Genomic DNA, 12,531 nt, shown 5'->3' on the forward strand with positions numbered 1-12,531 from the left:
TACTAGAACATCTACTATCTGTAGTACTAACAGAGATGGAGCCTCCCTGTATGTAAGAATATTACAGCACCTGCCAAGCAGTCTGGATCTTTATATCACAGAAAGTGCCCTTGTCGTGTAAATGCAGGGTTGCTGGTTCAAGTCCCATTTCAGCTGTCCCTTCTCAATTTGTGTAATACTTCTAATACCCTGTGAACAAAACGTTGTCTAGGTTGTCCACAGCGTCAGGAAATTGTCATGGTCCCCTGTTTGCTGGGTACTACCACACGTTTTTGATTATTTTATTACATTTAGTAAAGAAACACAATTTACACAATATAAGAAAATATTTGTTCCCTTCAAACATTTTGTCAGACCCATACCCTTCACAAACACGTAAGCTCTGAGGTTACATGTCTATTATACACTGAGTGCACAAAACATTAGGAACACCCTCCTAATATTGAGTTACGTCCCTCAGAACAGCCTCAATTCATTGCGGCATGGACTCTACAAGGTGTCAAAAGCATTCCACAGGGATGCTGGCCCATGTTGACTCCAATGCTTCCCACAGTTTTGTCAAGTTGGCTGGGTGTCCATTGGGTGGTGGACACACGGAAATCTATTGAGTCTGAAAAACCCAGCAGCGTTGCAGTTCTTGACACAGTCAAAGCGGTGCGTGTGGCACCCATTACCATAACCTGTTCAAAGGCACTTGCATTTTTTGTCTTGCACATCACCCTCTGAATGGAACACGCACACAATCCATATCTAAATTGTCTCAAGTCTTAAAAATCCCTCTTTAACCTCTCCTCCCCTTCATCTACACTGATTGAAGCGTTACACAGGTGATATCAATAAGAGATCAAAGCTTTCACCTGGATTCACCTGGTCAGTCTGCCGTTTAAAGAGCAGATGTTCCTAATGTTTTGTACACTCAGTGTACAGTCTCACTGAGATGCATTTTTCAAAAGCTTTTAATGCTTTTCAATATCACCATACCTATCATGAGTCACATCTTACACTACACTAGAATTGTTGCTGTATTGTCTTGTACAGCCATATGGTCACAGCAGGCTCTTTCTAATCTATACTTTATACATCAAAATATTGTGTGACCCTCCAAATAAACAAGACAATGTTTTTAAATTCAGCTCAGTAGGATTACAGCGACCCAGTAGGAGGCCTGGGAAACTGGATAAGAGGATAAGAATGTACCTTCTTGTGTTCAGGTTCTGGGTTTGTTGACTGTGCTGTAGATTGCAGATGGATCTTCAGCTGCGTGTGCTGCAGGATGGGGGGCAACACCTAGGCGATTGAATTTCAATACAGCATACTGGACTTTGTCCTGTTTCTCAGGGTTAGGCAGTTGGACAGTGGAGTAAAGAGGTTCTTCATGGTTTCTGGAGTGAGAGAGGTGGACATTGGCATAGATCCTGACGTCCTCATCTGTGTCCGCATTCTGTGCTGCAGTTGGGGCTGTCCTCAGGATGGTTTCGTACAGGTGACTAGAGCCTCCCTGTCCATCCTCGTCTGTGTCCACTCTCTGTACTGCAGGAGGGGTCATGGCCATGCCTGAGATGTTGTCATACAGGTGACTAGAGCCTCCCTGTCCATCCTCTGCTGTGTCCCGTGTGTCAGTTGATTTGGGAGCCCTCTTTCTGAACCACAGAAAGCTAAATAGGAGAATGAGAACCAGAGCAACCACTGTGATTCCTACAGCTATGTTAATACTATTTTTTTCTCCTGATACTATGATCAATCTAACTGTGAAGTTCTTAGCTCCCATTTCATTCTGTGCCTCACAGTAATATTCTCCACTGTCCTCCGATCTGATGTTGATGATGCGATAGATCTGACCGGATTCTTTTGATGTGTTAAGGTTCCTCTTGTACCAGGTGTATTTCTGAACTGGTGGGTTGGCATCACTGTGGCAGGTCAGAGTCACTGAACTGCCCTCCACTATTTTACCAGAGGGACCGATTGACACTGAGATGTTCTTTGGTTTGTATCTGACAGTTAGAGTCACTTCAGGAGAGTGGAGATTCTCATGCCCTTCTACAGCACAGGAGTAGCTGCCTGCATCCTCACTGCTGACTTGGCACAGGTGCAGGCTGTTGGAGTAGTTGTGGCTGTTTGGTATAGCCTGTCTGTTCTTATACCAAATGAAGGCTGTGTTGTCACCCAGTCTACAGTTGGCTGTACATGTCAGTTTGGCCATTTCCCTCTCAGAGACAGACATAGGGTTCATCTCCAACAGGACATATGTGACAGTCAGGTATACACCGGGTGAACTGACATATTTCCCTTCTGCAGTTACTAATCTGAATTTGTACTCAGCTGAGTCACTTTCTTTAAGGTCTTTGATTCTCAGGGTGCAATCGCTGTCCTCATTTCCATGGTACTCCAGACGATCCAAATAGTTTGGGTCCTTCATCAGATCTGTAGGCTCCTTTGTAGACTTTCCTTGAGTAAACCAGAATGTGTCTTTGGGTATATGACCATGGGGATATGTGTAAGTGCAGGATATGTCCACTGATGACCCCTTCAAGGCACAGATACTCCTTTTGGCATAAATCACTCTCCAACAGTTCTGGCCCACGGCACACACTGCAGGAGAGCGGTGGTCCTCGTAACCTTTTACAGCACAGGAGTAACTGTCTTCATCAGAACTCAAGACACTGTAATTTTGTGACACATATTCATGTTGAGGCTTTCCATTTTTGTACCAGATGTAGTCAGGATTGGGGTTGTCACTCAGAGTACAGGTGGTGCTGCAATTCAGTATCACCCATGACCCCTTTGTCACATAGGTAGTCACCTTCAGGTCTGTCACGGAAATGAATACATCTTTCTGATATATCCAGCCGTGTATGTTGGTTTTAAATCCGAAGCAATACTCCGCTGTGTCATTCTCTCTCAGGTCTGTGATTTTCAGAGTGCAGTCATTGTGATTATTCCCAAGGTACTCAACACGACCTGCAAACGCTTGTTGTTCCATGATGTTATAAGTATACCCCACTGTGACGTTCCACCATTTATACCATTCTGTTTCTATGATCTCATGCCCACTGGGATATCTGTAAGTGCAGGAAACATCTACTGATAATCCCTTCAACGCACATATTCTTGTCCTGGTGAAAGTCACATCCCAGCCATACTGTCCCAGTACTCCTGAGAAACAAACACAGGAAAACTATCGAAATGAGCATGAAAATGTACCATATACACCAGAACAACCTTCAAACCCTTCTTGTCCTGATCATCTTTTATGACATTTTAGATGTTTCTCAAAAGTGAAACCCGAAAATTATACTTTTGAGAAGTACTTTAGAGAAAAGTGAACGAGTATTGATAAAAATCTATACCTGCTACAGATAACAGGAAAACCCCAAACACACTTCCTGCTGCTCTCAGGGCCATTGCTGCATTTCCCTCCCTGAGGTATCAAAAACATTGAAATAGTTTAAAAAACACTCTTTATCTGTTTAATACCTAAATGGTGGTGTAAATAATATCTTATTGAACATATAATAAGCACTGTAATACACAATATTGCTCTAAGCCAGTTTTTTTCTCACAGAAGCCAAATACATTGGGCGGCAACATACACATTTTACTGAATCATATAATCATCAAATTTTTTAAATGTTCTTGACATTTTAAGAAATGTTAAGAAATAAACTAAACTAAATGAATTAAACTACAGTCCAGATGTATGTCTTACAGTCAGATACCAAAACATACTAACAGAAACATTCTTTCACTTAAAGTTATCACATCAAATAGCATGACTGTGTCCAGAAGAATATGGTTAAAAGTGCATGACGAGATCATTGGGAGATAAATATATTTTAAGATATATTCAATCATACTTACAGAGGTGGAGAGGTCTGGTGAATGTAGAGCTCTCTGGCAGTGCATGGAATGAAATGGAAGAGTAGGCGTGGGGTCTGTGGTTATATTAATTACCAAGAAAAAAAATTGACTAAACGATGATGCAAAACTGACTCAACTTTGATGCATTTCTTGTTTTCAAATCAAATCAAATGTTATTTGTCACATACACATGGTTAGCAGATGTTAATGTGAGTGTAGAGAAATGCTTGTGCTTCTAGTTCCGACAATGCAGTAATAACCAACGAGTCATCTAACCTAACAATTCCACAACTACTACCTTATACACACAAGTGTAAAAGGGATAAAGAATATGTACATAAATATGTATGAATGAGTGATGGTACAGAACGGCATAGGCACGATGCAGTAGATGGTATAGAGTACAGTATATGAGATGAGTAATGTAGGGTATATAAACATAAAGTGGCATAGTTTAAAGTGGCTAGTGATACATTTTTACATCAATTTCCATCAATTTCCATTATTAAAGTGGCTGGAGTTGAGTCAGTATGTTGGCAGCAGCCACTCAATGTTAGTGGTGGCTGTTTAACAGTCTGATGGCCTTGAGATAGAAGCTGTTTTTCAGTCTCGCTTTGATGCACCTGTACTCCTGTACTTTTGATGACCTCGCCTTCTGGATGATAGCGGGGTGAACAGGCAGTGGCTCGGGTGGTTGTTGTCCTTGATGATCTTTATGGCCTTCCTGTGACATCGGGTGGTGTAGGTGTCCTGGGGGGCAGGTAGTGTGCCCCCGGTGATGCATTGTTCAGACCTCACTACCCTCTGGAGAGCCTTGCGGTTGTGGGCGGAGCAGTTGCCGTACCAGGCGGTGATACAGCCCGACAGGATGCTCTCGATTGTGCATCTGTAGAAGTTTGTGAGTGCTTTTGGTGACAAGCCAAATTTCTTCAGCCTCCTGAGGTTGAAGAGGCGCTGCTGTGCCTTCTTCACAACGCTGTCTGTGTGGGTGGACCAATTCAGTTTGTCCGTGATGTGTACGCTGAGGAACTTAAAACTTACTACCCTCCCCACTACTGTCCCGTTGATGTGGATAGGGTGCTCCCTCTGCAGTTTCCTGAAGTCCACAATCATCTCCTTTGTTTTGTTGACGTTGAGTGTGAGGTTATTTTCCTGACACCACACTCCGAGGGCCTTCACCTCCTCCCTGTAGGCCGTCTCGTCGTTGTTGGTAATCAAGCTTACCACTGTAGTGTTGTACGCTAACTTGATGATTGAGTTGGAGGTGTGCATGGCCACGCAGTCGTGGGTGAATAGGGAGTACAGGAGAGGGCTCAGAACACACCCTTGTGGGGCCCCAGTGTTGAGGATCAGCGGGGTAGAGATGTTGTTACCTACCCTCACCACCTGGGGGCGGCCCGTCAGGAAGTCCAGTACCCAGTTGCACAGGACGGGGTCGAGACCCAGGGTCTCGAGCTTGATGACGAGTTTCGAGGGTACTATGGTGTTAAATGCTGAGCTGTAGTCGATGAACAGCATTCTCACATAGGTATTCCTCTTGTCCAGATGGGTTAGGGCAGTGTGATTGCGATTGCGTCGTCTGTGGACCTATTGGAGCGGTAAGCAAATTGGAGTGGGTCTAGGGTGTCAGGTAGGGTGGAGGTGATATGGACCTTGACTAGTCTCTCAAAGCACTTCATGATGACGGAAGTGAGTGCTACGGGGCGGTAGTCGTTTTCTCAGTTACCTTAGCTTTTTTGGGAACAGGTACAATGGTGGCCCTCTTGAAGCATGTGGGAACAGCAGACTGGGATAAGGATGGATTGAATATGTGCGTAAACACACCAGCTAGCTGGTCTGCGCATCCTCTGAGGACGCAGCTGGGGATGCCGTCTGGGACGGCAGCCTTGCGAGGGTTATCATGTTTAAATGCTTTACTCACGTCGGCTGCAGTGAAGGAGAGCCCGCAGGTTTTGGTAGCGGGCCGTGTCAGTGGCACTGTATTGTCCTCAAAGCGAGCAAAAAAGTTATTTAGTCTGTCTGGGAGCAAGACATCCTGGTCCACGACGGGGCTGGTTTTCTTTTTGTAATCCGTGATTGACTGTAGACCCTGCCACATAGCTCTTGTGTCTGAGCCGTTGAATTGCGACTCTACTTTGTCTCTATACTGACACTTAGCTTGTTTGATTGCCTTGCAGAGGGAATAGCTACACTGTTTGTATTCGGTCATGTTTCCGGTCACCTTGCCCTTGTTAAAAGCAGTGGTTTGCGCTTTCAGTTTCGCGCGAATGCCATCAATCCACAGTTTCTGGTTTGGGAATGTTTTAATCGTTGCTGTTAGTATAACGTCGCCGATGCACTTTCTAATAAACTCGCTTACCGAATCAGCATATTCGTCAATGTTGTTGTTGGATGCAATGCGGAACATATCCCAATCCACGTGATCGAAGCAGTCTTGAAATGTGGAATCAGATTGGTCGAACCAGCGTTGAACAGACCTGAGCGCGGAAGCTTCTTGTTTTAGTTTTTAATCCACCAACCAGAAGACAATTTATTTTTAAAACATTTTGATTACTATTAAATATAGTCTACACATTTTCATTATGAGGAACATAGTTCATTTTTGGTCAGTTTTGATCATTATAGGTCAAAGAGGTCCATATTGCTTGTCTCTCTAATCTGCTCCTCCAGGGTGTAAGGACAACCACTTGGTTGACCTTTGACCCCAGTGTATGGACGGTGCCCGGGCGGAGTGGGTACTGGATCTTGTGTTCATAACCGGCAAAAAGAACACCTGCCTAGATGACAAGAGTGCTCTCACCCCAGGAGGACTCGGGCTAGGTACGGCATTACATGAGAAGAACTTACTGTACTGTGGCATGTGTTAGTTTAGTGGTGTTCATTTACTAAAGGGACTAAACAACTTATAACCTCACTCCTGAATTGTTTTCTGTCAAGATCTAATTTATTGATTGCTGTACAGATGTAGTATCTTAATTTGAGTCAGTTTTCTACAGCAGGAAAATAATCGTGCAGCAACAGGAAATGTGAATTATAATTAAACTATATTTTTTGTAGGGATTGGTACATTTTTCAGAAGGGGAAATCAAGTCTGAAATTTCAAAGTGGAAATTACAAACTTCAGAAGCCTTTTTAAATGTTGAATATACTACAAGTTTTAAATGTCCTGCATTGCAGGAAAGTTCTCGTGATCAAATTAATATCCTACATCTGTAGGAGCCCCTGCCTTGACATCGAGGCAGTTCAAGGAATCGGACTTTGAGAAGGTGGTGGAGTTTATGATAAGGGGATCCACATTGACCAGGATGTGAAGAAGAAGACCAGTAAGAAGGGATACATGCACATAGCTGACACAGGCCATGTGGACTGGCCAGACATAGCTTATTATCCCATTGCAAACTTGTACCAAACTATAACACTTCAGTTCACTTTATTATGGGTTCAGCTTAGAGCAAGTCCAGAATGGGAGATAAAGGGAAAAGCTTGTGAAACCAAAACAGTTTTGAGGACTATTAAAACATTTAGAGAGAATGACAGTAATATATAGTATAAAGACTTGACCACTCTGTAAGCTAACCATGGTATATCCCTATCCTCCGCAGGTAGCTTCCAGGACTTTAAGTCCTTCTTGCTGCAGGATCCAGGGACAGTGGCCCGTATCACTGACCTGTGCCAGAGGGTGGAGGAGTTCACACGGCTGTTCCCCATGCCTGGCTTCACTGAGAGAGACACAGGGAGACTGGACTTTAGGCCCAGGTTATGATCCCGTCCTTCAGCCAGATAGTGCAGTAGTTGTGTAGATGAACAAAAGTACAATCATCTAATCTGTTAGTCTTTCCAGGAGAAGAACCTTTGTTCTAATTCTGCCAGACATTGATAGCTACTTAATGGTTCATAAGGAGATTTTTGTATTCCAATTTTGCTCAATAATTAATCGTATCAAGTTACTGTGATACTACGTTATAAATAGTGCAATTCTTGTTATACTCCTATTCACCTGATGTGTAGAGAATTGACATAGAGATGTTTTCTCCTTCACATTTCTCTCTGTGCGAATTGAGCATGTGTATATGTCTTGTTTAGAAGAGAGGGGGCTCTGAGATTTCCTAAACAGAGCAGCATTTCCTCTGAGCGTTTCCTCTCGCTGTAGACTAGTAGTGTAGTAACGGACTAGGGGTTGCTAGAATTAGAGCAAACAGAGGATCTCTTAGAGTCCCTGTTAGAGATCCCCACACACATGAACACAAAGTGAATATTAGTTTGTTAACCTAAACGTGTCAACCACTTTGTTTGTGGAATCTTCTGGTGGTTGTGAGAGTATGACAAATTGAACTTAAATTGAACAAATTGAAAATGTTGTCTGTTTTTCAGTACTATCTCTTTCTCACTTTCCCAGATTCCTCCATTATTCATCAGGGAAATAGAGCCTTTTCAGCTCCCTATTACTTCTTACTGCAATGCTTTATCCCAGTGCAGTTAAATGTCCCACAGGGCAGAATATAAGCCTGAGTGGAAGGGTTTGCAAATTCTCAGTCATGCCTGTTATGTGTCAATCATGTTGGATGGTCATTTAACATACGTGATATGTATAAGTGTGTTTGCCTGTTTGTGTTTGCATGTTTTGGTGCACAACTGCCCATACAGAACATCCATACAGTGTGTGTGTGTGTGTGTGTTTGTGTGTTTGTGTGTGTGTGTGTGTGTGTGTGTGTGTGTGTGTGTGTGTGTGTGTGTGTGTGTGTGTGTGTGTGTGTGTGTGTGTCTTCTCTCTATGCTTGTGCCAGAGGATTGTGCTTCCACAGTAACAGGCCACAGTCCAGCTGTCATAAAGGTCAGAGAAACGTTCAACTCTGCTGACAGAAAAACAAACATCTGCTCATCCTGCACTCAGCTCCATCTCTTCGCCAGTTTCTCACGACCTGACAACTCTGACGCACTCTCCTCTGTTTGGTTGTGTGTGTTTGTTTACTTTGTGGCTCCCCCCCCCCCCCCCCCCCCCGTTTTGTGGCTTTTAACCGTCCTATGGGAACTAATTTGTTCCCTTGTGTTCTTTGCTACAAGGGTCATCAGCCTGCCTATTTTGTGTTCCATCCATTCCATCCAAAACAGATCAAAGTGTTTTATATGTGGACATTAACCCGTTGTATGTATGCCTCTGGATCGTCTGAGTGAGGGTGATGGAAAGAGTGCCTGCGTGTGGAACAGTACAAGTGGGTACGTGTTGCCCTGTACGCTGTCATATGTCAAGGTGACGAAGGGTGCCTGTTTTTTGGCTAGCAGTGTCTGTTGTTGTGGAGATGAAAGGCACTGCACTCTCTAATCTCACAGCTGGATATGTGTGCAGTACAGTGCTCCGTTGTATGTGAGAAGAAAGAAACACCATATACCCAAAACAGCAGCTGACACTGTGTTACTGACTGATGGCCTACGTTCAGCTAGAGTTATGTTTTTAGCTTATCTCCCACTATGAATGTACACATGATTCGAAATGCACTCTCTAAATTCTAGAGACATTTTATTTGGACAACATTTCCATTCAGAAATTGAGCTTAATAATTTATTTCATTTTGTGAAGAAATCTATGCACACTCTTGCCTGTTATCATAACGAGCACTTTCGTTGTTAGATTTAGTGACTGCCAAACTAACAATGAAGTGTTTATGATAAAACAAACAGACATTTAGATTTGATCATCAACATTATGGATCAATCTCCAAATATTCGCATAGAAGCATTGAGAGAAGAATACTTCACAGATTTGAATTCTTCAGTGACGTTCTTCGGGCTGGACTTGGTGCCGTTAGGATAGAGGGAAGATACTCAGAATTGAGGTCCCTCCTTCTTCAGGTTCTTGTAGTCAGTATCGATGGCCACAAACTGGGGAAGAAGACAATATGGCAGGATTTACATAATTCTCTTGGCTACTTATATTGATGCAAAATATATGATTGGCTTAACTCATGCTATTGATAGGCTACATTACTATTACATTGTTGTCAAGTCAAAGAAGAATGGAATAAGATGCAGTAAAGTGTGTTTATTGCTGACAGTGTTGGCAGTACTGTACCTTGTACTGGTAGGTAGGGTCAAGCTGATTCCAGGGCTCAGGGTTGTTCTTCTTGTTCCAGCTGTACAGTGACACAGCAGTCAAAGCAGGCCGAAGTAGGACAAACACAAATGGGATTAGAGGGAACTGTGTTAGTCTGCCTATGATCAACTATTCATGGGCCAGGTCTAGTTTCCAAAAACTCGCATCAGCATAGCCCGTTAGTAGTGATATGGGAATTGATGCACAAGAGGTGGGATTACCTCTTGTGCCTTATGATGTTAAAGGGAATTGGCATCCACTACTATATGTTTTAATTGGATAGTATTAAGAAATTGATTAAACCATATTCATTTAAAAATAAAATGGACAATAAGGAAAATGGTAAAGAGTCTTACGTGACATGGGGCCCCTTTGCAAGACGGACCAAATACAAGGAGGCTCCTCCCATTCCCAACAAGATGAAGAAGAACTGGGGGATGAGCTATGAGAGAGTAAGAAGAAAGAGGAAGATAGCAGAACATGGAAGATAGACCATTGCATTCACTCTGAGGCATAGAAATGTGAACATTTCTACATAACCTTTGTCAATACAGTGTTCCAATGACCAGCTGATCAAGCTGATTACACAGGGAGGGATCCATTATAGACTTTGCTCTGTCATTCTTTAGATCACATGACATATGATGATCCCGTTGTGTCTCTGTGTGTGTGTGCATGAATACGTTCATGCATGTGTGTGTACTTTTCAGAGAGACACCTCATGTGGAACTTCCTCTTTCATACTATATACCAGTGTTTCCCAACTCCAGTCCTCGAGTACACAAAACAGCACAAGTTTTTGTTGTAGCCCTGGACAAACTCCCCTGATTCCACTCATCCAGGTTGAATCAGGTGAGTTTGCCCGTTTCAAACTTTGATCACTTAGTTGTACTATTTCATTAACAAAGACCGTGTCTGTTGCTCTCTCAAAAAGTTGGTATAGCTTTAATAAGCCTATGTGAATGTAGTCAAATAAATGCAGACCTAGTTAGTAAGTAGTTTACTCAGACGTGACTCTGGTAGGGAACGCTGTGGCGCTGTCCAAGTGCTGATCCTACTACACAGGGCTGTTAGGCTAACTGGCATCCCTTGGGTTGTCAAGTTTGTTTCGTAGCTCCCATTTAGACGAAAATCTGATGTAAATTCTTGACTATCTGCTGTTGAGGACATCTGAGCTAATGTATGAGATGGTAATAGTTTCTAACTACTTCGGTCATATCGCCAGTCATCTTTTTAAATAACACTGTCATTAAACAGAAAAACGAATAGCCTGTTTTCTGTGCCCCTCCTCTTTTAACAAACCATTCACCAACTTCAACACAAGACAAAAACACATTTTCAACCCCCCCCCCCCCCCAAAAAAAAAATGATGTGTCACAATTCATTAGTGAAGCCTGTTCAGGGTTGGAACTTGTGTTTAATTTCAATTACCGTGATGACACTATAGGAAACAATGTATGTTTTACTTGGATCATTTCTTGATTCCATTGAGCAACAACTGGTTGCATATTACACACCGACAACAGAAATTATGAAACTTTCATGAAATATTATAGACTACTAACTCCCTTGAGGTAATAACCATAAAACAAAAATAAGTACTTACCCCTGGATGCTTCTTTACGTGTTCTATCGCTATTTTAAACATATTTGCTTACAGTTTCTAAACTTTTTTATTATTATATGATATTAATTTCAAGATTATTATATTAATTTTAACAACAGTAATATGTATTGTATTTCGTTTTTGCGGACCCGTTATGCAGACACCCAAAAGATTGTTTGAGACTATCCGAGATTAGCAGTGAATCCCAAACCAGCCCCTCGCCACTAACAACCACTGAATTTATAAATTAACGCTACGAACTCGCTCCGAGGTCCGTTGTCACGTGTTGCCGACGTAACTCGGAGGGTGACTTCCAGAGTGGCGAGGAGAGCAATAAATCCATTAACTTCGGGACACACTCGTGACTTGAATGATGTAATTCCTGTTCTACATTCAAATAATAACATTTAAAATTGTTATTTTACAAGATATATACACTCTAAAAAGAAAAGGTCACTTGAGTATCCTGTTTTTAAACATTTATTTACTAGGCAAGTCAGTGAAGAACAAATTCTTATTTATTATGACGGCCTACCCCGGGCCAATTGTGCACCACCCTATGGGACTCCCAATCGCGGCCGGATGTGATACAGCCTGGATTCCAACCAGGGACTGTAGTGGCACCTCTTGCACCAAAATGCAGTCTCTTAGACCGCTGCGCCACTCAGGAGCTCAAATTCATCAAGTTGAAACTGTGGGGGAACCCCTATAAGTTCTTCGAAGAACCCTTTAAAAGGGTTCTTCAAATAACTAATTTTAATGGATCCTCAAAGGACCCTATGAATAACTTTTTGGGGTTCATTTTTGAGCTACCCCCCTCCCCTTTTATTATTATTAATAATACACATAACAATAAGAACAATAACAGAATATTTTAGTTGTCAGTGTTTATTATGATTTTAGTGGCAAAGCAGAATAAAAAAAATCTAAATATGAGGTCAACTCCCAGCAGAGTCCCAAGTCCAATGGGTATATCCTC

At 42.4% G+C, this 12,531-nt stretch overlaps 3 protein-coding genes across 3 annotated transcripts; 1 reads left to right on the forward strand and 2 right to left on the reverse strand.

The window, feature by feature from the left end:
- Positions 1–1,207: 1,207 nt before the first annotated feature.
- On the reverse strand, positions 1,208–3,402 carry LOC149976939 (B-cell receptor CD22-like). Its single transcript, XM_090201618.1, has 2 exons — positions 3,348–3,402; positions 1,208–3,153 (listed from the first exon to the last, which is right to left on the reverse strand). Exons 1-2 carry the CDS (start codon positions 3,400–3,402, stop codon positions 1,208–1,210), a joined length of 2,001 nt encoding a protein of 666 aa, XP_090057744.1.
- A 1,007-nt stretch (positions 3,403–4,409) lies between these two features.
- Positions 4,410–8,213, forward strand: LOC110492351 (serine hydroxymethyltransferase, mitochondrial). The gene is made up of 2 exons (XM_021566591.3): positions 4,410–6,678; positions 7,461–8,213. Exons 1-2 carry the CDS (start codon positions 6,570–6,572, stop codon positions 7,619–7,621), a joined length of 270 nt encoding a protein of 89 aa, XP_021422266.1. The 5' UTR covers positions 4,410–6,569; the 3' UTR covers positions 7,622–8,213.
- A 1,143-nt stretch (positions 8,214–9,356) lies between these two features.
- On the reverse strand, positions 9,357–11,867 carry LOC110492352 (cytochrome c oxidase hypoxia associated subunit FA4L2). Its single transcript, XM_021566592.3, has 4 exons — positions 11,553–11,867; positions 10,303–10,388; positions 9,926–9,986; positions 9,357–9,735 (listed from the first exon to the last, which is right to left on the reverse strand). The coding sequence occupies exons 1-4, from the start codon at positions 11,592–11,594 to the stop codon at positions 9,679–9,681; spliced, it is 246 nt and encodes an 81-aa protein (XP_021422267.1). The 5' UTR covers positions 11,595–11,867; the 3' UTR covers positions 9,357–9,678.
- Between the last annotated feature and the right edge of the window lie 664 nt (positions 11,868–12,531).

This window comes from Oncorhynchus mykiss, chromosome 16, assembly GCF_057628025.1.
Source record: "Oncorhynchus mykiss isolate SJ-2025 chromosome 16, ASM5762802v1, whole genome shotgun sequence".
In the NCBI taxonomy this organism is placed as follows: domain Eukaryota; kingdom Metazoa; phylum Chordata; class Actinopteri; order Salmoniformes; family Salmonidae; genus Oncorhynchus; species Oncorhynchus mykiss.